Here is a 26,483-nt window from a genome sequence, read left to right as displayed (position 1 = left end):
GATTATTTTTACCCATCTAAACTTTAATAATCAATTGAATACATAAAGACAACCAAAGAGAAAAAAATATAATTATATTATCAATTAGAACACCCCACTTTTAAAATGTTAAGATCAATTTTTAAGAAGAAAATTTATCCATCTAACGTTAATAAACTTTTAGAGAAAAGAAGCATTAAATTTATATTTTTAATGTAATAAATGCCTATTTTTTAGAAAATGATAAGTTTTAGACTATTAAAATCTACTGACCAATATTTAGCAAAACTAATTTTCATGTACAACTATTATTTACTATTTAACAGATAATATGATTCCCAAAATTTCAGGCTCATTTTTATTAATATAAAAAACTAATATAATAATATGATTGGCAAAATTCATTTTTCTCATATTCTTGAAGGGCTAATTCTGTAATCCATCATACCTATAATTGATAAAATCAAAAGAATATAATAGTATTCCTTCTATCCTTCTTAAAAAATAGATTAACTAATTTATAGGATTAAGAAGATTGAATAATTCAGTTAGTAATATCAAATTTATCCTAAATTATATACATTTTTTTAAAATATTCTTATTAGTTTTATTTCTTTAATTTCTTGATAAGATTTTTCTTTTTCATAAATATAATTTAACGATGAAAAGAGTTATTAAGTTAGACGATTGTCATTGATTCCAACTCTAAAAAAAAGGACATTTATTTTATTCAAACGAAATTTACAACAAAAACAATATAGACGATGACATTATTACGTTGAAATCAAATTTAAAGTATAAGTGTCACATAAAAGCAGTGATGATTATCCAAATTCGTAAGACCGAGCTCATGTAACTCGTAACCTAACTCCATGCCTTTCTCCATTCTGGAAATGATAAGATTTAAAATGTTACCATTATGCCTACACGTCTTTTAGTGCTGAAAAAAAAAAAGCAATCATTACTTCTAGTGCTTTTCCCCTATTCCTTTTAATGCATACGTCAATACTTCGCCTCAAGAAGAATGGAGGAGTATGGAGCTATATTATACGTGTTTCCTATGCTATGAACACCATCTAGAACAAAGTCCTCCGGTGATTTGAGATTAGTGTCCCCCTGCACATGCGTCCATAATTCAAATTAAATACAAAAAATTATAAGGAACATTTCATATCGAATAACATTTAAAAGTGGACCGATGCAACAAATAAACTTATTGCTCTTCAGAAGAAATACAAAATAGCAACCATAGAATCCAATCACACCATGCTGTGAGAGAGAAAAAAAAACCATTTGACAGATGTATTCTTTCGATCAAGTCAAAACCATAGACGGAGTGGGTGTGTTTTTTTGGGGGAGGGTGATGCTTGCCTTTTTAGAATAATTAATCTTGTAATTTGTTTCTTTCTTTGTTTGATATCCAAGGTATACCTTTGGAGTTTGGATGTGACGCTACTCTTTGGCTAGGCTAGACCCTTACTCACAAATGGTGCCCACACCTTTGTCTTCTTCCCTGGGAGCCAAGGTTGCTCCTCAACTATTAATGGGTATAATCTTGTTGAATTCTTATTGATCATATCCAGAAGTGACTAAGCGTCACAGATTTTCGGCACTTGCCATTCTGATTTCTTATAAATGGATATTAAATCAAAACCTATAAAATTACACTTCAAATCGGCAATAATGAGAAACCACAATTTCATTAAATACCATGAAGCTAAAGCCTCTTCCAAAGCTGACGCATTCAAAATTTTGAACATTCTAAAAGTACGATAGGATTTTCTTATACTCTTACTTTGGATAAATATTTTCCTGAAGAAATCCTTAGGTTTGGACTTTTGTTTGGTTGTCTTGGTCCAGGGTCTATTCCTCTGTTGTTAAGACTTCAGTATAAAAGAAGAGTTCAATCCAAAATATTAGTTTAGGTGGAAAAACCTCTAGATCTAACTTCAACATCTCTTCCATGATGTGAGACTCCTAACATTTTCATCCCTTTAAAAATTGTTTAAGACAACTTTCTCTTTATCGACACTGACAAGGTAATAACTCTTTCTTCTTTGATGACTTCACTTACCTATCAATATTTAGTCTATACCTTAATAAGCCTATAAGTAACTCTTCTCAACAAAAGCACCCTCATCAAGCAAATAGGGAGAAAATGAGGACTGTCGTGTGATTTGTTTTCTTACCTTGCCAAGTGCGGACATCATTTTAACCCATTCTAAGATTTTAACTGCCCTACAAAATTACATTCCCCAACAGAATTATTTCCATCCTTTGACAAATGTTCATCACGAAATTATCTAATCATGAATATACCAAACCCAATCCTTGGGTATGTTCCTGTCCCTTTTTAGCCTAGACCTTGGACCCTCATGTTCTGCATCCAGTATTTGATTGGGCATGTTTTCGTCACAATACAACTTCTAACATTTGTCCACCCAACCCAAAATTGAACAGCTGTCTCTAATACCATAGATCTGAGAAATGATGTTTTGACAATTCCTTTCCATATACATCTAATTGATAACTCTTATATTAATATAATAATAGTAACATCTTAGTCAATTAATGATGTTTTCACACATACTTAAGTAACTGGTCGTCAACTAGTTGTATAACTACTATTGGTTGTCAACTAGTTCAAAATTATGCTGCAGGTTGGTGCGTAGCTTGGTGTGAAGGAGAAGTCTTTTGTGGGTATGGACATGACATCATGTGGTGGTGACTTAGTCTTTGAGTTAATGTATTTTGAATCTTAAAATTGTTCTCCAACAATGTCCATGTTCTACTTGTTGGAACATTGTTCTCTTCTCTTTTCATTTTAAGAATCTTAGTTTTTCTAAATTATAAAAATTCATAGTTCACAATTTTGAGAATCTTTTGTGAGTTTTTTATTACTAAAAATTGAATAATCACAATTTTGAGAATAGAGGATAAAAAGTCAACCTCTTTAAAATGAAGGACTAAAATCGGACTATTCCATCTTTATTGGGATAAAAAATATGTTTAACCCATTTGTAACTTTTAATAATAAAAAAGTCATCATGCTAGCAATCAGTAAGCCGTCATTATAGTCTCTGCACATTCTGATGGGGGAAGGGTAATTTACTTCTTTCTCTAGTAAAAGGTACCGACAATTTGGGCAAGAGATAAGCTTGCTATAAATATTCCTCTACGCATTGTAATTATGTAAGCAGGCGAAAATAATGTATTTTCGGATATGCCCCAAGAATGGAAAATCTTACCACACGGAACCACTTCCTCATTTCTGGAGGTGTGGGCAGCAGAACTTTGACAAAGTATTCGTGAGCATTAAATGCCAAATAGATATCTGCCCCACTCCTGTCATGAAGCCTGCATGCACATGCACAAACAAAAGGGAAAGCACGCGCTGTTAAGTCAGTCTCAGTTAACTCTGATAGCGAACAATGGACTTTCACTGATTAAAATGTTACAAAGAAGCACTAGGACTTTTCTATCTCATTTCCAAATTGAAGAATGTATATATTCTTACGTGAATGCAAGAAATTTGCTGTCATGGTTATCCCAATTGTCTTCATGCCATGTTATGTCATTCTGCAAAAATAGTTGTTGCATCAGCATAATGAAAGTGCATGTCTTTTTAATAGAACTGCCTGCATCAATGTTTACTGTATTAAAAATAAAGCATGTGCAGCAGCATAATGAAGCAAAAGATATTTTACCTTGCCGAGAAAACTTTCATGACTGAATACTTCATGTGCATGCCTGTACTTTATCACCTTCGAGAAAAACCTGAAGTGATCACTCTTCTGGGCATCCAACTATTGAGCAGAAAGATATTGCGTTAAGAAACAGTTTCTTAATTGGTCTAGAGAGATGTTATAAACTTGCCTGATCCCACAAAAAATTATTTATGGTGGTATCATGTCCATAACTATTGTTATTTCCATTGCGAGTATGACCATATTCATCTCCCATTAGCATCATTGGTGTACCCTGGCCGTTCATTACAAAATTTTAAATCATCATTCTCGTTCAGTGATAACATAATGCAAAATAAATGAAAATCATATATTTGTGTCTTCAAGTTTTCTTTAAAAAAAAGGAAAATTATTCAAGAAGACATACGTAACTATCTAAACTGCATGTATATATATAAAAAAAATAGGTTAAAATGCAAAATTTGCCCTTCAAATATGTACCTGAGATATCATTAGTGCCAAGTGAAAGTTTTTCATTTGCCTTGATCGCAAAGCTCTTATACTAGCATCATCAGTTTCCCCTGTCAAACAAATACAATTAACTAAAAGTTCAGCAAAAGGAAAATATTACAATCTCGGCCCAACAAAGAAACATTTGTACCAACATTTCCAACTAAAATATTATAGTTTTTAGTAGACAAGGAAGTGCAATTTGAAAACTACCTTCAAAACCACAATTCCAACTAAAATTATCATTGGTACCATCATTTCCACCTTCCCCATTCGCTTCATTGTGCTACAAAACCAAGAATCAGGGAATATACAAGGTTTTGATGAATCATGACAAATTGAAGAAAAGAATAAAGAGGTACCTTCAAATTGTATGAAACAAGATCACGCAAGGTGAATCCATCATGTGCAATAACGAAGTTAATACTATGATATGGCCTTCGCTTGTTCATCTGTAAGAAAAACAAACGAAGGAAGGAAGCTTGTCATAGAATTATTTATAGCAGAGTATAGCACATTTCATGAAATTAAGGTAAAAATCAGCTACAACATATCTTAGACCATTGTTTCAATACACTAACTGAGTAGGACAGATATAGAAAAAAAAAAGGCATGCATACGCATTTTGGTCAATTCATATTTTTCATTGATGATTGATAAGAGGAATATACTTATATAACCTAAGCGAAACTAGCAACTAATAGTGTGTTTGGAAGATGAATTTTTAGAGGCTAATTAATTTTTATGGAAAATTTGAAATATTTTATAACAAAATATGTTATTTGAATAAAGAATTATTAAAGAAATTGAAATTCTGAAGATTTATTAGAGTATTTTGATTACTTAAAATAATGAAATTTCAAATTCCACCTAAAAAGTAAGAATTTGAAATTCCTTATAAACTCTTATTTCTCACATTTATTTCTCTTCCCCTCATTTTTTCATTAGCTTGACCTCGGCCAGGATGTCATTGGTTTGACCTTCACCAAGATGTTGTCGGCTGCTAGCAACAAGATTGCTTTTTCAGCCGATGTAACTTGTAGCTTTTCTTATCTTCGAGACTATGTTAAATAAGAGTTTTTTCATCAACATTGACATGAGTTTTTCTTTTTACATTGTTGGGATTATTTTTCTGCTGATTTTGACCAAACTTATTTCTCGATCAATGTTAATAAGAATTTTCTTAGTCAAAATCGACCAATGTCATCTAGGTGTTTTTCACTTTATGTCTATCATCAAAGTTATTTTTTGGTCGATATTTTCAGAATTTTTTTTTTAGTTGACACAACCAATGTTATATTTTCTCCAAACATAGCTTCGACCAACATTGGTTGAAAAATATCACCAAGTGATATTTTTGAATTGTTAGATAATGTTTATATAAAAATAAATTTTTGTATTTGGTGGTAATTAGAATACTATATCCAATCAAGTAGAATTCAATAGATTTGAATTGAGGCAATTCAAATTCAATGTAGTTTAATTTGTTTGAAGTTGAGAATTCCCTTTCTAGACAGATGATAAATGATGACCCTACAAGTCTCATCATCTAACTTTAGGGAATTAAAATATATACCAAATATTATAAAATACTATTCTAACAATTCTAACTATATCCTATAAAAAAAATTACCGATAATCTTCTTTATTTTGGGTCTTTGGCCCATCCCATAGAATAATTTATGGTAATTTAACCTAAGATTCTACCCCGAGAAAGTTAAATTTCATGGTTGTTAGAGCTTAAAGCCATTCCTAGGTTTCTCTACTTAACAACTTAAGGAGTTGGTCTTTCACATGATACAAACCCACAAAGTTGACAAACATAAATATCTATAAGTAGCTTACTTTGTAAAGATCAGAAGACCCAGAAACACGAGTAGCAAAGCTCCCCTTCACACCATAATCACCCTAGGACATGTTTTTTTTAAGGAAACAACAAAGAAGGAACAGATCAAATAAGCCATAAATGAAGATAAGTCAGACAATCTGGATCTATTTAAATTAAGTATCTTCTTACTATTAGCATTACCTTAATAAATTTCCGTACATCATCACGATATTTCCCATTCCATTCAGCCCACCTGCATCAAACATAAACTATAATGAAGGGAACATGTTTTCTTTTTTAACAATAGATTAAATTATCCACAAAAGAAATAATTTACAGTACTTATGCAGAGATAATGTCCTGGAAATAATCTTATCGGCACCAAAATTAATATATTGATGCAACTCGGATGTATAATATTGGCACAAACATATAGATCACGTGAAGATAGAGTGACCATTTCATGCTAATAAGCTACAAACAATATCATGTTCAACTACCTCAAGGAATTCAATGGCAGAATTAGAATCACCAAAGTAACTTTAGTGATGATTTTATGTTATACAACTTGTGGTGCACTCTCATACATGATCACTGCCAAAGTTGCCGATGATGAAGGTTGCAAGCAGAAAAAACAAATGAATGACTCATGATAGCAAAACACTGAAATCAAGAATTAAACTTTTTTTTTTTTATCAGCAATATAAATCAAGAATTAAACTAGTAACCTATACACTGTCAAAATCTCTACGATCCTCAACTTTCAGGAAGTATAGGACTATAGCAAAGACTATTCATAAAACAATAATATTTACTTACAATTGGATGATTTAATTACAAAAAAATTACCGATCCCAATTTGGAAAACTCCCAACAAGATAAAGACCTCCACAATCCCAAGGCTCTGCAATAATTTTACATCTTGATAAGACTGCATCTTTAGCAATTGCCTGTAAAAGTAAACAAAAATTAGTTGACCATTAAAATTTATAAATTCTCAATTTTCTTGTTGAGGAACAAAACTACTACTCAATTATAGTCTTCAAATCTATAAATTGTACGTATGGTTAAAACTAATAAAGTTAGGCAAAATCAACCAAAACTAATCAAAAACCAAATGAAGTCCAATTCAAGCTTTCATTGGCTCTAAATTTTTTATTGAGTTTGTCAGTTCTATTTCGCTTGTAATATCTAATTAGCTTAGCCTTAAATTTCATGGATTTGTGCTCTTTTAGCCAATTTATTTTCCCTTTATTCAGCAAAAAGCCACAATTGTATTCTTTTTAAATCATTTTATTGATTTCAGGCTTTCAGCTCATGTGTTTTTCAAATCAATTCCTTTCTCTGTTCTGAAATAGGGACAAATTTGCCCTTCTGTGTGCCAATTTGGCCAAACAATTCATTTCACAACTTTATATAGTTTTACTTAATACTCCTCTTGAGTCTACCTTAACCCCTTTGTCTATCTTTATGTCACCACTACTTATCAATCTATATGACTAATGGTATGCAAGCCTCCAGCCAATCCCAGGACAAGATAGTGAATAGGTAAAGCAAATTTTCATATATTACATTAAGTTGCTCACACATCCCCATAATGAGTTAATTGGAATGTTATTAACATCCTGTGATAAAATTTGGACACTCATTTATTTATTTAGACGACTGAAAGTTGTATGAACTCTGTATGTCAAAAACAAGCTGATTGTTTTTAGTTTGGATGCGTTATTTTGACACAATATATATAGGTCTGGTTCTATTGGCCCCAAAAGCATGGCCTAATTCCCTCAGTCCAGACTACCAGCTAAAAGTCATGGACACTAATAGAAACAGTGCAACAAAAATCTAAATGGTCTAGAATTTTTGAAGTGTTGTTATGTATGACATGAATGTCCAACTCATGTCTGGCAAAATTTTCAGATAATTTGTGATCCCAAATGGCTAAACTAACTGATAAGCACCATACCAAATGACAGCTGAATTCATTAAATATATCTTATGCATATTAATAATTTACCCTAATAATTGGGGGGGCATTAAGGGGGGAGCCATCAATTCCACGACACAGGACACTTGCAAGATCAAATCGAAATCCATCCACGTGATATTCAGTGACCCTACAATAAAGTAAATTATTATTAAAAAACACAACAGTGCTTATTAGAAACTAAAAAGAAAATTATGACTTAAGTTAGTTTGGAAATGTTTTGCAATGCTAAAAGATGATTCCTTTCATTTATAAAATAATAATAACAATGGTCATGCATTACCAGACCCTCATGCAAACAAGCCAGTTTTATTGATGGCCAAGTAAGAAAGAATCACCAGAAGGGGGAGAACGGATACAGAAAACTTGACAATATGAAGAAGCTTCATGAACATCAGTTTAAGAAACCAAAAAGCTAAAATTCTGATGTATTAACTCAATGTGATACAAATAAACATGGAGAAGCTGGAATTCAACAAATTCCAATTTTCATGAAAGAAATCAAGTCATCAAGACATACAATTCAGAATTAAAAATATAACACTGTATAAGGTGTCCATACCAGTGTCTTAGGCTGTCAAGAATTAGCTCCGTAACCACAGCATGGTTACAGTTTAATGTATTTCCTGAGGATAAACATTCAATTGAAGTGAGAAGACTTTAATATTGACATCAATATACTAAAATTATGTTAGTGATAATAGAAATAAAAAAAAAGATTATTCAATTTTCAAAGTAGTCACAGAAAGTAAGTATTGCATATTAAATGTCCTCAGATAAAAAGGTACAGCTCCACATAATATATCTGTTACTGAATGATGTGAAAAATAAGAAATAGTTTGGAAGTTTTCATAAAATTTAAGAGTACCCTGGTGTTGCACAATTAAGGTTCCACTGAAAGTTAATAAAGGAATAATACTACATAGCTTCAGGTATCTTGATTTTCAAAAAGGTCATGTGTAGGTAAAAGTGAAGGTACGTCCCTCACACTGCGCATTAACAAAAGTAGTCCAATTTGGTTAAAATTGTGGTTCCTTTCCAGTAGATTTCTTGTCATGATAACTGTGGATTCTGGAGTTCGACAACCTGCATGCTTAGTGGCCTTAGCCCAACATGCCTAGCTTTGAAATTAACAGACTCCAGTCCCAGCCCAAACATTGGGCCTAGACCACTTTACAGATAAGCCTAGGCTTAACCCGAAGGCACAATCTATCACTATTACATATCTACACAACTTTGTAAGAGTATTTATGATCTGTCCTCTTCATTTTATTTTTCTTAGCATTTGTTCCTCAGGTTAGTTTGCTCTCAAAATATATTATTTTTGTAAGATTAAGTGCTGAAGATTTCAAATCAACTAGAAATTTAGTCAAATTAAAGTACAAATTTATCCTAGGGAGGTTTGTTGGGCTTATCATACTGTCTACTTTCAGACTACCTATAAATATCTAGTCACTTGACATGTCCAATAATCAGCATGAGGGCATGAATTTAAGATCCTACATCAACTAAAAATATGACCAAATTATAGTATATAAATAGGTACAAACCTCTTAAAAATCAATTTTGTAGGATTATGCTAAGCCTAAATCCACTTTCTAAAGTAAGCATAATAAAAATGTGAGTATTAGGATTAGCAAAGAAAATACTCTTGTTTTAAAAAAATATTTACTTTGAAATGCATTAGTTCTTTTGCCTTTCTTTTTTTTTCCCCCTTTGAGAAGTCTTCAACGGCAATTTGCACCAAATTGCTTCAAATTTTCCCTGGTATAAAATGTGCAATTTGTATGGTTTTATGCCTGAATTATTCAAAGCCATGGGTCCAAACCTGAACCTTAGCAAGTGGCCATAGGAAATTTGGGGACAGCTTGACAGTCCATGGATAGCATTCATTGCATGCTATCTATTACAGCCATTTGTCTATAATGTGGTATTTTTTGTTTCCTGCTTGTCTATGTTATACTACCGTATCAATGGCCATTGTACTTTTTTGTTACACCATATCATATGAATGTAGCCCATTCTGTTCACAAAAACAGTTCTTCAAACTCATTGTTGGCTGATTTTCTACCCATTAAGGGAGAGCAAGTGCCAACACATGCATATACAATATCAAATTTAGACATGTCAATTGAGTCCAGTCAACCGGGGTTGGCCCTAATCCATGTGGATCAGGGCCAAAACAGCCCATAGGATCAAAATGGCCACAAGCCCTTTGGGCAAGAGCCAACCCGTGGTGGACCACTAAATAATATTCTTTAAAAATAAGAGTTCCAAAAAATATTTACTTAAAAATTGAGAAATCCAAATGAAAATCACTACTCATGCTCCAAGCATAAGTAGTGGCTCTCCCAAATTTTGACTGGATTTTGTCCAATTTCCAGTGTACATTCAAAGTTGAAATGTCTCAAAGACACAGTTAGAGTCAACAATTGAAAATTAATATTATGTTGTCTACTATTTCCCTTGTTGTAACCTCTCTAGTGGACTAAACCCACTTTAACCCTGAACCTAACACTTTATATGAAGGTTGGGGCTTTTTTCCACTCACTTATTGGGTGGGTCAGTAAAAAGGAGGTTATTTTAAGAGTGGGTTGGAGTTGATTGGAGGGTCATGAGTCAAATTGACAAGTCTGATCAAATTAAAATAGAAAAAATAACAAAATATATTCAATAGTATAACTTAAAAATAGGCGTATGCGGTTGTCAATTTGTATGAATAAAGCTAAAAGGATAGAATCTTAATGGTTAGAACAAAATATAAAATTACCACAGCCAGAGAAGTTCAGCAATTGCCCATTATTGTCCAGCATGTAATAAACCTGTAGAAATGAAGAAAGTTTTCATAAAGAAAAAGCAAATCATTTTTTAACATTCTATAACTAACATCACAGAACAATTTTGTTGGTGAATAGATGACCTCAAAGCTAAAAAAGTACTTGAGAGAGAAAGTACTTGAGAGAGAAACTCCCCAGGAATAGAATTATATAATGAGAGAAAATTGGCATTATACCTGAAAATTTTCTTAGGAAACTGAATAATCTATCTCCTTTTAAATTACTTCTTTTCTTCTTTTTTTGCTGATTAAAAACAAAACTTCTTGTCTTTTTATACCTCTTTTTATGTTTAACCTATATACATAACTTATGTTATTGTGGATTATTACCAATTATTGTTAACTTAAAAATAATATCTTTGAAGTAGACTGTGTATAGGACTAACTAATGCATAAGATAGTTAAAATCGGACTGTAAGAGTTAATTTTACTTCAAGTATTCCAACATGCAAGTAACGCAATCTGTCAAAACAATACTTGCAAATTGAAATTACCTTATTATCTATGCCACGAAACGAGGTAGTGTAAGGATTGGCATCATCAGCCTCATTAGTATGATTATAGACCACATCCAAAATAACCTGTGTATGGATAATATTTAGTGAGTGAAAGAGTCAAGAGGTATATATAAGACTTGAGATAATATAAAATAAGACAAAACCAGGAAATAAAAATATCAAGCAGAGTTCTACTCGAAAGTTGTGATAGTGTAATATTAACATTACTACCTCTATACCAGAAGAATGTAAGGCTTTAACCATTTCTTTGAACTCTCGAGAAGCATTAACTGATCCTCCACCAGCACTAGCATAGCGACTCATAGGAGAAAAGAAATTTATTGTAGAATAACCCCATGTATTAATCTTGGAAAGCAAAAATACAACCATTAGAGTCATATATGATATAATAACAGCCACTTAGTAAAGAAATATACATATCCCAAACATAGTTGGTCTTTAAAGATTTGCACATTAACTCTGAATATCAAAATAAATTTGTGCTTCCAATATGTATCAGTTATCATGCACTGAGTTTCTTCAGAGATCATGTATAAAAACAGAAGAACAGAAGTCCCTTACTTTATTTATTTATTGGGAATACACTGTACATAAGGAAGAGCTTCAAATATTAACATTGATACAAAAAAACTAAACAAAATACTTTTATCGATTACCATGTGATCTCTGGGATTTGGACGCCTCTGGAATTCCAACTCATCAAACTCGAAGACAGGCAGCAATTCTACTGCATTGATACCAAGCTCTAGAAGGTGTGGAATCTACTAGACAAGCAATAAAATAAGTTTAAATAAAGAAAAAGAATAAATTTACTGTGAATAAAGAGTTGTTGTGCCATGTATTCTTATGACATATCAAAGAAATATTCGATAAGCCCAATATAGTTTAGCCCTCCTTGGAAAGTCTATCCTATCCTTTGGATTTGAGTTGAGTTATATATCCCTGACAAAGTAAGATTAAAAGGATTGGAACTTTCCTACATCAATCTAGAGATGGGAGAAGGAGATACCTTTTATTACCTTTAGCAAAAAGTTAATGCTATTTCATCAAGGGTTTAAAAGTACTACAGAACTTCAACATTACATTACGAAAGTAACATAATCCCAATATTCAAATCCCCGCTTTAGTCAGTAAAACATTTTTTTCTCAGTTGTTTATACTTAACGCTGAATTTCTGTTGGAGGCAAAGGAAAACTTGCTTGCTCCAATTCATGACACAAGGATTTCATTAGGTTCAAAACCTGCTACTCTTTGATACATTTCGGACAAACACTTCACAAGGAAATACAACTTTAAAAAATTTATATTCATGCATAAAAGTGATGCTTCTTCATATTATTCTTAATTATAACACAAATATTACCTTTTCAATCACACCGAGATAGCTCCCACGAATGTTGCTATCCAAACCACTAGATTCATCAAACGTAAATGCACGGACATTCATCTCATATATAACAAGATCTTTCTGCATTAGCAGCAACAAAAATAATGAAAATGGAAGTAAACATTAGACTTCATTCAACCAGAAATATATTCTCACTCAAATGAAGAGTTGTACATCAGGTCTAATAGCACGCAAAGCAGAGGTAGAATGCGAGCTGTAGGCATAGTTATGCATAAATCAGCTTGTACAAAGCCTTGATCTAGCAAAAATTTTGTAATAAATATCACTTACAAACAATGACAGGCATTTGTGCAGGGAAAATACCTCAGAAATATTTGGAAGCTTGTAATTTTCTCCCCAATCGAAAGGCAAGCTGTCAAAATCATATGTGCCAAGAAACCTAGACAACTTTGTGCTAATATCCCCAAAATATCTTCGACCTTCAACTAGTTTTGCATAAGGATCAACAAGCACAATGCTGTTGTCAAATCGATGCCCCTTGCCCCAGTCTTGAGGTCCATCTATGCGATATCCGTATAGAACATTGCTTCGAGGAAGATCCTGCCATTAAAAGTTGAAAATATACTTGAATGCTTATTTTAGTCAACTTTTGATTGAACTAGGTCACATCAGAAGAAAATATAGAAACTAGATGGAGTTATAGAAAAGTTTATTATTCTCCAGTACAAGTGTGCAACTCTTATGTAATATAGCTAGATACATCTGTATTATTCTCATACAGTAGTACTCAGGGCTAACCTCTCCCAACTCTTTTAAGAGTCCAATCCTTTCCAAATGACAAGACAAATCTCTCTCAACTTCTCTGATTATTTAAAGGCAACATGTCTTATATCTTCTAATATCTTATAGCCCAACCAAATCTCTCATTAGCAATTAATAGCAAATATCTAACACTAATAGACCTAATAATTTATGGGAGTTTCTGGGAAAAAAATTATTTACCACCTAGAAACATTTATTATTCTCCAGTACAAGTGTGCAACTCTTATGTAATATAGCTAGATACAACTGTATTATTCTCTTACAGTAGTACTCAGGAGGGCTAACCTCTCCCAATTCTTTTAAGACTCCAATCCTTTCCAAATGACAAGATAAATATCTCTAAACTTCTCTGATATTTAAAAGTAATATGTATCTTATAGCCCAACCAAATCTCTCATTAACAATTAATAGCAAATATCTAACACTAACAGACCTAATAATGTCTGAGAGTTTCTGGGAACAAAATTATGTGCCACCTACCAACTCTGCAATTGGAGCAATTGAACTTAGACAATTCAAGAAATAAAAATTTAAAGCCAATGGGTTTGTATCTCAGTTGGTTCTTAGCTTTGGAAAAGATGATGCCATTATCTAAAATTTGTACTAGGTTAAATAAGAAAAGTTTGATGTAGATTTATTTATTTATGCCAGAGAACTACATTATTTAAACCCTTCTGAGTACATGAAACCATGAAAAAAATTCAAAAACTGATCTACCATGAATCAGTTTGATGTTATTATAGCAAGGTTAATTTACAATAAAAAATCAAAAACTCAATAATCACCACACAAGCTCAAGATCAACCAAGTTAAGTGACACAAAAAAAAAATCAATAAATCAAGTTTCCTATGAGTGTGTTGACATGTCTTTTAATAGGAACAGAATCTTTATTAGACATGACAGTGGAAAATTATAACAAGGTGGCAGTGAAGAGATCCTTAACGAAAGACATTGCTGACAGATGTTTTCCTCTTTCAACAGGTTATTTCCTCCTTAAACAAATTTATTCTACATATACATATTTCAATATAAAAACTACGAGGGAGTAAGTAAAAAGCTTATAAGAATTTTTGAATAGATGTTTTCATCCATACAGTCATCATGGTATAACAGCCACGAATTTAATACATACAGTCCAATTACATTTAAAACTTCAAACAATCTACATAACCACTTGACACTAAAGTAAATCATGTGGGAATCTGAGGTGATTATCTAAACAAACATGCGCCATACAATTCCCACCTCACTGACAATATATTTTAGAAAAAGGCAGGTAGAAACAATAAAGTTGATTTTTTTTTCTGCTAACCGCAACATTTCTGACAAAAATTAACAATGTAAGGTATTGCATAGAAATATACTAATTTTATGATCAAATATGCAGCAGTATTATTTATTTAAACAATTTGGAAAGGTACTCAGTAATTGTGCAGGAGTTGTATTTTTGAAGTTGTTAGAATCTATAACAACAATTTCAACAGAAGACCAAGGCAAGGCAAAAGTCCAGGTAGTCTATAGAATATACCTCAATACATATGTGCCAAATGTCCCCAGTTTTGTTCAAATCAGGATCCAAAACCATTTCTATCATGTCACCATTCATGGTGTCTATACTTCCCCTACAACAAAATAAGTGTACAAAACAAAAGGAAGCCAATAAATTTTGTGGCTATATTAACCTTTTTATTTAAATTGGTCAAAGCATAAAGTTCAATGGCTGGATAATTCAAGCAATATTGCAGTCAAGAAAATATATCTTACCAATACAAAGAACATTTATGTTGCAATTACTTTGCACCTCATCCAATCCCCACCCCAAAAAAAAACATATAATCATGCCCAGAAGAGAAATTCAAATAATGGAAGCGATATTGCATGCTAGAGATATGTTGGTCTTCAAAATTGATCAAAAGGTATGAAGTATGAACTACAAAGTATGAAAAAAATATTAGAAAGATTTAGCAGTCTGCATCCTCTTCCAAATTTTATCAGGTCAGGACCTTAATGAAAAAGAAAATCCTCAAAAATTGGACTTATACAAGATGGAGCTAAATCCTTAATTGACCGAGAGCAAGAAAGCTTTAACTGTAGACCATTTTGTCAATAAAGACTACCTAAAAGACTAAGTTAATAAATTAGGGTCAATGAATGGTTATTGTAGATATACAACCTTAACACCCATAAACCAAAGCTATACAATAAAAACACTGATAGCATGTAGTATGAACAATATACAAAGTTTTAGTATTTATTTAAGTTGCTTCAGTGTTATGAGGCCCTGACAAAAGAAACCCAATCAATATAACCATGTGAAACTGTTTGTGACACACATCAAAATCTTGAGCCTAAATGCTTTAAGCTTTCAAAATTGATCTCAAAATGAATGAGAAATTGAATCTTTATTGATAAAGCTCTAGCTCCATGTATTACAAATTTGAGGAAGTATACAAAAACATGAAAAATAGTCAATGCTAGAAACTAAATAATCATGACAAGAATGTCTGCACGTAGCTAAAATCAAATTAAACAAAAATACATCTTTCAAATATATACTCAAGTCTATCAAATATTTTAAAGTTTGTAACAATTTCATCTTACATAAAGAATATCTAAATTTACCTCTCAGGAAGGACTAAACAAAGTGTGACAGCAGTTGCATGTTGTGAAAATATAGAAAAATTGATGCCACTGTCAACTTCTGATACACCCAATGGAAATGCCTGGCCTGGGAAAATTTTCCCTGATGGTCTGCTCTCCATCACTTTGGAGGATTCTTCCTGTAATTGATACATATATTGGTGCCCTTCAAAAGTAGATATGCAAGGTGGCACTTATCATAGTTGAAGTGCTCTATTTGATACTCAGGAAAAACTTTTTGGTATGAGGTATATAATCTTTCAAGTTGTGCTATTTAGACAGGCTACTAAACCTATGAAAATACAATATTGCTTTAATTACATCAATTTCATCCCCACCTTAATTGCTTCTACAATTAAAATTTGAACTTTCAATGTCAACCAAATTTAAAAAGACTTCCTATCTCTTTTATATCACATGGACAGACTGTATACATAAATTTTGTTTGGGTAAACTTTTTCATAGTCATTATTCATTGGAGAAAAAAATAATAAGGAAACATAAAATAGCTTACGTATAATTTTAAAATCAACTTTTAGAGAAGCTAATATAACAGAACTTCTATAAATTATGTATCAGATCCAATTTTAGCTTTGGGAGAAAATCTTTTTATTTATCCCTAGAAAGCTTACAAAGAAATCTATCTAAACAAACCCATACATTAAATACCAAATTGCATTACCAATTCCAGTTGTGCTACAATCACGCTCTCTGACATTTATTGTACGAAATAAAAGTTTTCATCGCATATTAATGACATAAATACCTGAAGAACCCCTTCTTGAGCACGACGGCCATAAGCATCGGGTGTCTTAAGCTTGTGACGATCCATTATCTAACCTATGCCAAAATTTTCAATCAAAATCTACAATAACTATGAGAAACCAGTCCAAGAAACTTCAAGAATGCATTATAACGTACCTCACTAAAAACTCCACGTTCATTGTTCGTTATGCTTCCCGATGCTTGCTTCATAAGCCTCACCGGCCTAACAATAAAACCAAATGACAATTCTCGAAAACACTTGCGCTTAGTAATAACCTAACATTCTTGCTAGTTACAACCAGTGGATGCAAAATTGAAAGCGGAGTACCTCACGTCACGGACGGACGAATTTCCGGTAAACGAACAGCGGCCGGCGTTGTTTTCGGCTGAAAACACCGAAGCGAAAAGTGTGGATTGAGATGCGACTTTTGAACCGCAAAGTAATGGCTGGAGGAGCATTGTGAGAACTGAGATTGTGCTATTATGATGACGATGAAAATTGAGAAGTTGAAAGTGGAGTGTTGCGGTTGCGGTGGCGGTGAATGAGATTGAGTGGTGGTGTTCTTGCTATATGCGGAGAGGCATGGAAGCAAGCAATGCGAATTTCACGCCTGACACGTGAACGGTAGTTCGGGAATAGAGACGAGAACGTGACGGTGGAGTTCTGTCCGGTGTTGTATTATTGGGACCTGCGTCTTTTTCCCGTGTGAAATATCTCACTCATCACCCCTCTCACTGCTAAATGCAGATCATCTACGTTTTGAGTATGAACCGCCCAAAATGCAGTCGTATCCAATGGCTCATAAGCTTTAAATTCGCGTTTACAAAACGATCTGAACATTTTAGCGGTGAGATTAGGAACTGCTCACGTGGCAGTCCTAAAATGAATTGCAGGCGATCTGGTTCCGCCGAATACATACAATTTTCGTTGATGTAAGAGAATTCATAATTTTTAAACCATTTTTTTAGCATTTTTTGCTTTATATATTTTCTCCATCGTCAATTTTAATAGTTTCTCTTATTAACTACTAACTAAAAAACAATAGTTAGGTTGACAAATTAGCTATCACATGTTAAAGAATATGATAGAGCAGTCACATGCATTTTTAATTTCTCATTAGTTCATCCGATAAATTGTAATCAGTATAAACCTAATCGAGAGTTTAAAAAAAATAAGGATCAATCAAATGTTAAACCCTACTATAAAACCTCAATTTTTATAGGGAGTTGAAGTTGATAAAAGTATACACTGTTATAAATTATAGATATTAAATAATCATTTTGTGCTAATTAATATCTGAAATAATTTGTAATTTTTTAAGTGAATATTTTTTTATTTTACATTTAATTATATTTTACAATCATAACAATTAGATACCCAATTTTTAATTATATATTTCATCATCTCAATTATTCATACAAATCACTACAACTGTATATGTGATAACTAACCTTAATATTCCACTAAAACACAAAATTTAGGGGTAATCATAAATATAAAAAATTAAATAAATCAAAATAAAAAAGTTGTACCAAGTAAATTAAAATCAAACAATTATATGTCCTTTCATTAAAAAAAATATAAATATAATATAAATAATAAAAAAATTAAATATATATATATATATATTAAACATATTTTTTAATGATTGAATTGATTATACAAGTCACTTTCTTTAACTCGTATTTTTCTTATAAACAATTTACCGGCTAATTTTGTAACATTATTAATAAGAACTGTATTAAAAAAATATGTGTTTTTCATCAATTATATTTGAATTTTATTTCAAATATAAGTTTGACTTTTATGTATTACTAATATAAAAAACTTTACACTATAGAATTTATTATTCATATAACTTTTAAATTGGTCATGGTATAAAATTCAATAATTTTTTATACATAAAATATTTACTCTAAAAGAAATTAAAAGATTAAAACTAATAATCAAAGATCAAATATAAATGTTCATGCTCCAAATGCAAATATAAATGTTTATGCTAAATCATACATGAAGAAAAATAGTGTTTTGTATTTTGAAAGTAAAAGAAAACCTTAAGTGGCAAAGGAATTGGATTCTGTATCCATCAGAAACAGAGTTAGTGTATTTTGCTTCATATAACTGTAAAACAGAGGAAGACCCTTTTTAAAAGGGAAATAAACGGATGTGATAGTTTTTGGTAACCGACTACCGCTAAGGGAATAAAAGCAATTAAATAATAATTACAATACCCTCCCCTCAAGTTGGATAATGAATACTCATTATTCCAAGCTTGGAAATGATGTTTTGAAAATTAGAACGATTCAACGATTTGGTGAAGATATCAGCTGATTGATCACAAGATTGAATGGGAAGAAGATGAAAAAGGCCAGCATTTAACTTCTCTCGGACAACGTGGCAGTCGATGTCAATATGCTTGGTTCTTTCATGAAAAGTTGGATTCAAAGCTATGTGACGCGCAGCTTGATTGTCACAGTATAAAACTGTAGTAGCATGAGGCTTGATATTAAAATCATTAAGAAGATGAGTGAGCCACTGAACCTCACAAGTAGTAGTGGCAAGGGCACGGTATTCAGCTTCAGAGGAAGAGCGAGATACGGTGGTCTGCTTTTTGGACTTCCAAGAAATAAGAGAAGTGCCAAGAAAAATACAAAGTCCAGTCGTCGATCGCCTTGTATTTGGACATGCAGCCCAATCAGAATCACTAAAGGCCTTCAATTGGATGTTATTGTCAGCAGCAAAAAAAATGCCTTGTGCAGGATTGGCCTTTATGTATCGGAGAATATGTTGAGCAGCTTGATGATGATGAATGGTTGGTTGTTGAACAAACTGACTAAGAAGATGTACAGCAAAGGTGATGTCAGGACGTGTGTTGGTTAAGTAGAGAAGTCGCCCAATTAATCTGCGGTAGGAATTGGCATTATGAAGAAGAGGCTTGTCTTCAAAAAGAACTTTGGTATCATGAATCAAAGGAGTAGAGGCTGGCTTGCTGGCAAGCATTCCGCATTCGTGGAGAATGTCAAGGGCATACTTGCGTTGACATATATGTATGCCTTTTTTTGTTCTAGCTATTTCCAATCCAAGAAAATACTTTAGGTGACCCAGATCTTTGATTCTGAAACTGGAATGCAAGGAGTTCTTTATACTGTTGATCTCATCAATGGAATTTCCAGCAAGGATGATGTCATCTACATAAAAAAGTAAAGCAGTGAAAGTGCATGCAGTCTTTTTAATGAATAAAGTATAATCTGAACTAGATTGTATAAACCCAGCAGAGATAAGAAATGAAGATAATTTGGCAAACCATTGTCTACTTGCCTGTTTCAGCCCATACAAAGATTTGGTTAATCTGCAAACTTGGTTAGGTTTAGATGTGATAAGTCCTGGAGGAGGAGTCATATAGACTTCTTCATCAAGATCTCCATGAAGGAAGGCATTGTCCACATCCAATTGATGTAGGTGCCAGTTATGTGCAGATGCAAGAGCAAGCAATAAACGGATAGTGGTCAGCTTAGCAACTGGAGAAAAAGTATCTAAAAAATCTATACCTTCTAATTGATTATACCCTTTAGCTACTAAACGTGCTTTATACCTCTCTATGGAACCATCTGATTTGTACTTTATCTTGTAAATCCATCTGCACCCGATAGAAGTCTTGTTAGGAGGTAATTCAGTGATATACCATGTCTTATTAGCTTGAAGAGCACGGACTTCTCTGTTCATAGCTTCCACCCAATTAGAGTTTCTTATGGCTTCCTCATAAGTGTGGGGTTCAACATGTGAAGAAATAGCCAAAGTAAAATTCAAATGCTTGTCAGATAGGAATTCATATGTCAAAACAGAAGATATAGGATATTTGATTTTGAAATTAGAATTAGAACCTTTGTGCAGATTTGCAATTTGATGCTGATAATCCGCAAGATAGGGAGGAATTTTCTTTATTCTTCTAGATCGTCTCAGATCACTACCAAGGTCGTCTTGAATAACAGTGTCAGGATCTATATTATTGATGCTGTTACTTTCTGTCAAATTGTCAATACAGTTTGGAATCTCCAAAACAGAATCAGCATTGTGAGCAATTTCTGGTGTGTTATAAGAATTTTGAATATGAACAATATTACCTGAATCAGCCATGGCACTTTCAGCACAACTATTAAGATCAAGCAAGAGATTAACATCATCATGAATCAAGCTATCACTATTTTTACCGTGGTTATTGGTTAGATTGTAAGGAAAAATGTTTTCGTAAAAGATAACATTCCTACTGATAAAAATTTCTCTACTCTTAACATCAAGAAGTACATACCCTTTAATTCCAGTTTTATATCCAATGAAAACACTTTTTCTAGATCTTGGTTCAAGCTTACTGCGATTGTTTTCCAAAGTGGAGGCAAAACATAAGCAACCAAAGGTTTTAAGATTTAAATATGTAGGGGGTTGGCAGTATAACATCTCATAAGGAGACTTACCTTTCAAAAATTTTGAAGGAAGTCTATTTATTAAATGAAGAGCATGACTAGCAGCATAAGACCAGTAGATTTTAGACAAACCTGATTGAAAAAGAAGGCTACGTGTGACATTCATGATATGCTGGTGTTTTCTTTCGGCGACAGCATTTTGTTGGGGAGTTTCAACACAAGTTCTTTGATGCAGAATGCCATATTTATCATACAATTCATTACAATCAAATTCTTTTCCATTATCAGTTCTAATATTTTTGATGTTTCGATTAAACTGGTTTTTAACAAGAATGATAAAATTGTGTAACAAGTTTCTAATTTCTCCTTTATTTTTCATAAGAAAAATCCAAGAGTGCCTGGAACAATCATCAACAACAGTAAGAAAGTATTTATGACCGTGAATAGAGCTAACAGCAATAGGTCCCCATATATCTATATGTATGAGATCAAAAATGTTTAAAGAAACAGTATTACTTATTTGAAAAGGAAGTTTATGTTGTTTAGCAAGGTGACATATATCACACAACTTATCAGAACTAGAATTAACATAAGGAAACGTTTTGCAAACTTGTTCAACAACATGTTTGGAAGGATGGCCTAATCTATAATGCCATAGGTCTATATCATTCTCTTTAGAATTAAGGACATTACAATTCATCAAATATTTTTCTTCGTGTATGTTAACAGGATCATGAAGACAATATAAACCTCCATGTAAATCAGCTTGACCAATCATCTTGAATGTAGTATTGTCCTGTATCTGACAGCTCTTATGAGAAAATATTAGTTTACAATTAGAATCATCAATCAACTTAGGCACAGAAATCAATTTGAACACAAAATTTGGTATGTACAGAACATTATAAATGGTAAGATTATTATCAAATTGTATTGTTCCAGCATATTCAGCAGTGACAGTTGAATTATCAGGTAGTTTTATGAAAACAGGTTTAATTCTAAAAAAAATTTTAAACTGGTTTTTATCGTAAGTAACATGATCTGTAGCACCTGTATCGAGAATCCAATGAAAGTTTGATTTACCTGGTTTGGTATGATGTGTGGCCGAGACATCTTTGTTGACACTATGTATTTGGTTTACACTGTGGTTTGGTGATTCTTGCAGTAACTTCAAAAGTTGTTGAACTTGTTCAGCAGTGAAAGGAGGATTATTCTGTCTTATGTCTTGATCACTATTGTTCCTATGAATTTGACTATCATCACTTCTTTGAGCAATATTGCAAGATTGGTCATTGCCTTTCTCCCTTTCAGAGTTCTCATTTCTTTGCTTGTACCATGGAGGATACCCGTGCTTGGCATAGCATTCATCAACTGTGTGATTCAGTCTGTGACAATATGAGCATTGCTTCCCTTGAGTATAGCTTCTACCTCTACCTCTTCCTCCTTTCCAGTTGTTATTTCTCCCTTGCGGTTTCCAATTTTCTTGATCTTGCAATTTCCAGTTATTCTGTTTGTTAGTGCCATTCCAATTTTGTTGTTTCTCAGCCAGATTAATCATAGCTCTATTATCCAAATTTCCATTTCCATTAAGCTGACGTTCCTGCTGAATCAACAAGGCAAACACACGACTAATGTTGGGAAGGGGTTCCATCATCAAGACTTGGGTTTTCACAGTACTGTAAACCTCATTAAGCCCTTTCAGAAAACATATAACGTACTCTAAGTCTCTGTAATTGTGAGAGATTCTTGACAGGTCACATTTACAGGTGCCACCACATGTGCATCTTGGTATAGGTCTCAAATATTCTAATTCTTCCCAAAGAATTTTCAGATCAGTATAAAATTGGGTAACATTTCTCTCACCTTGTTTGATGGAGTGAATCTCTTGGAGTAAATCGGAGATCCGAAAATGGTTGCCCCTTGAAAAACGTTCCTTCAAATCATCCCAGAGATTCTTTGCAACGTCGATGTAGACCACGCTTTCGGAAATTTGTGTAGACAGGGTGCGATTGATCCAAGACAAGACCATCACATTACACCTCTCCCAAGCTTCAAACAGAGGATCATGGTGTTCTGGCATGTCAATACTGCCATCGACAAATTTCAATTTGTTCTTCGACAAAAGTGCTCTTTTCATATTTCTACTCCAAGAATGGTAATTTTGCTCACTGAGTTGAGGATGAACAAGAACAGCTCCAGGGTTCTCACCAGGATGAAGGTAATAAGCACTAGAAGGATCTCCAGAGGGATCCTTGAAAACCTTAACTTCAGAAATCTTGGGCTCGGGATCATCCTTTGTGACAGGCGAGGAAGCCATGGAAAAGCAAGAACGAACCAAGACACACAAAGAAGAAATAGATGGATTGACGGTGACGAACGCAACGGAATCATAACAGGGTTCTGCAACCCGCTCTGATACCATGAAGAAAAATAGTGTTTTGTATTTTGAAAGTAAAAGAAAACCTTAAGTGGCAAAGGAATTGGATTATGTATCCATCAGAAACAGAGTTAGTGTATTTTGCTTCATATAACTGTAAAACAGAGGAAGACCCTTTTTAAAAGGGAAATAAACGGATGTGATAGTTTTTGGTAACCGACTACCGCTAAGGGAATAAAAGCAATTAAATAATAATTACAATAATACAAACTCAAAAATAGCATATCAAAATAAAAAACTAAATATACTCATTAATTACGGCTGACCTGGATGTTAAGACTCTGCTTGGAGAAAAATACTGGGATCTGTTCGTGGAGCTTAGTCTGCTATAGACGGTTGATGGGAGGGTTGGAGCTGTTATGGAGAGGCTTGCTGGCCAGTTTTCTCTGTGATAGGTTTTGGTGTTGCTATGTTACACACCCCTACAGATTGTGAATGAGGTGTCTGCGGGGCTGGTGTCCATCAAGCATTCAGTTGTTTGGTGCTTCTAAAGTGGTGGTTTGAGTCGCTAAGGGGAGCAAAGAGGACATGCTTTGCTTAATCTAGTTCTATAGTAAAACTAGAACCCCCTAGGTGCATCCAGTAGGAGTAGCCGGTAGGTTTATAGGTGGAACTCTACCAGGCTTAATGCATTCTCAAGGCAGCTAGCGTTAAGCTTTGGTTGGTAGTTGTTGGTTTTGTGTTAGTGGTTTGGGTGGTTGTTGGGTTATACACATTCAGTTATACGTGCTGTTACAACTTTGTTTTTTGGTTGCATTCCTGTTAGGAAAGGTTGAACCAGCATATTGTAAGTTGAATGCTCTAATGAGCTAGGTTGGTTTAGTCTTTACTGCTAGGAATGTAGGAACGATCTGTAAGCATTTACCTACTGAAGATCTTGGATTTGTATACAGGTTGGGACACCCCTAAAGTGGCCCCTTTCAATTTAATTAATTCTTTGCTGATAAAAAAAAATACTCATTAATTACAGAGTTTACGTTTAATTCATTATTACAAAAATGATTTTTAGGTGAAGATTTCACTTATATATTGTAAGATTGGTCTAATTAATGTGAACTCTAATATACACCACTCGCGTGGAGGCATGGACATCTCACTTATGATACTTGTAGGGTGATGGGCCTGAACTCGATCATATAATAAGTGGATCATTATCTGATCTTTAATATCATAAGATGTTACTTGGCGTACGTTAACAATCCCGTATTAACTAGTCTTAATCAGTCTTAATGGCTCAATGAAGGCAGAATCAGAAAGGATATGTCGGAGTTTACCAATATATACTAAGAGGAGCACCAACAAGAAGATCATCTAATACATACTGGTAAAGGGTACACTTATCATTGACCACTTTGAATGTTCTAGGTCAAATGTCGTTTATACTCTTTTCTGGAACATTTTAACGCCCACCATGGGGTAGGTAAATTCACTTTGCACCACAATATCAGGACATAGATCGAAATGAAAGGGACAAGGCGAGCAACAGCGGAAGATGAAGCAAATGGGGCCCCAAATGGAGGATCCCCACGGGATACAACGCGTATGTTAATGGAGATGATGAAGGCAATGAGGAGACAGAATGATGAACGTGCTGAGGAGTTTAGAAGAGCACACGAGGAAATGAGGCTAAGGATGGAGGAAACGTTAAGAGGATAGGAGCAACTCCAAAGGCGAAATGAGGAGCTTCAGAGGCAGGTGGATGGTCGGGTTTTAGGAAGCGGAGTAGGTGGAACCCGATTTCCAACCATTCTCAGAATAAATTTTGAATGAACCAATTCCAACGAACTATGTGTTTCCTAAAATTGGTTCATTCACAGGGAAACAAGACCTGAATGCCCACATAAAAACATTTAGGACACAAATAGCATATTTGTTCAAGGTGAAGCAATCTAAAGGGCAACTGGTGAAGCAAACTTGCATCATTTTAATGAGGTAGTGGTGTAGATTCCTCAGCCTAATGAGGGGATGTGTGTGGAAGCCTTTATTAGAGGGTTAAGGTTCAGGGCCTTTGGAGAGTCATTAATGAAAAGGAGGTCAGAGGATATGACGGCTATTAACCTTAAAGCCACGTCATATATTAAAGTAGAGGAGTTTAGTAGGAATAGGAAAAAGGAAGAAAGAAGGGGAGAGGAAGGAACACGGTCAAGGGGAGAAAAGGTGGTAATCGATTTACGGTCGATTAATAATAGAGGAGGATGACCTATAAGATTGAGAAGGGAGGATCAATTGAGAGGAGGTCCATAAGAGGGAGGAAAATTTTTTGGTGAAAGGAGGGAAGAAAGATCTTATTAGTTCCCACCAAAGTTGGTGGTATCTCAGAAAGATATTGTTAAGGATGTTAACACAACACGACTCTTACGCTTTCCTGAGAAAACCACTAAAGACATGGGAAGAAACACGAAGCCTTGGTGTTGTTTCCATAAAACATATGGTCATGACACAAAAGAATGTTACACTTTGGCAAGATAGATAGCATACTTGGTAAAAAGAGGCCTTATATAAATTTTCAAAGGGAGAAAGGAGGAATAGAGTAAGGCATGATCAGAGGATATAAAGAAGAACTCATACAGAGGAGAAAGAGACAGCCAAGAGGGGAAAGGTCACGAAAGATCTGTGATGGGAGACTTAAATACGATTGCGGGTGGATTTTTGGGAGGAAGAGTTTCCAGTGCAGTTCGAAAACGTTATGTTGGATCGGTAATGCATT

The 26,483-nt window shown here is 33.6% G+C and overlaps 1 protein-coding gene across 2 annotated transcripts; it reads right to left on the bottom strand.

The window, feature by feature from the left end:
* Window positions 1-719: 719 nt before the first annotated feature.
* ISA3 (isoamylase 3) lies at window positions 720-17,737 on the bottom strand. Of its 2 annotated transcripts, none has more exons than XM_068623817.2 (24): window positions 17,249-17,737; window positions 17,077-17,143; window positions 16,922-16,990; window positions 16,138-16,295; window positions 15,044-15,137; window positions 13,056-13,292; window positions 12,708-12,812; window positions 12,001-12,105; window positions 11,555-11,689; window positions 11,321-11,407; window positions 10,761-10,812; window positions 8,553-8,616; window positions 8,021-8,120; window positions 6,853-6,953; window positions 6,205-6,256; window positions 6,021-6,083; window positions 4,538-4,627; window positions 4,389-4,461; window positions 4,167-4,246; window positions 3,856-3,960; window positions 3,687-3,785; window positions 3,497-3,558; window positions 3,228-3,336; window positions 720-1,095 (listed from the first exon to the last, which is right to left on the bottom strand). In XM_068623817.2, exons 1-24 carry the CDS (start codon window positions 17,377-17,379, stop codon window positions 982-984), a joined length of 2,352 nt encoding a protein of 783 aa, XP_068479918.2. In that variant the 5' UTR covers window positions 17,380-17,737; the 3' UTR covers window positions 720-981. The 2 variants fall into 2 exon arrangements, with proteins under 2 accessions (XP_068479918.2, XP_068479919.2); XM_068623818.2 differs by having other exon boundaries at window positions 16,922-16,995; window positions 17,249-17,704.
* Window positions 17,738-26,483: the final 8,746 nt, after the last annotated feature.

This window comes from Phaseolus vulgaris, chromosome 9 (genome assembly GCF_051622355.1).
Source record: "Phaseolus vulgaris cultivar YP4 chromosome 9, ASM5162235v1, whole genome shotgun sequence".
NCBI classification, from domain to species: Eukaryota; Viridiplantae; Streptophyta; class Magnoliopsida; order Fabales; family Fabaceae; genus Phaseolus; species Phaseolus vulgaris.
The sequence above is the reverse complement of the archived record's forward strand: the minus strand, read 5'-3'. Positions and strand labels throughout refer to the sequence as shown.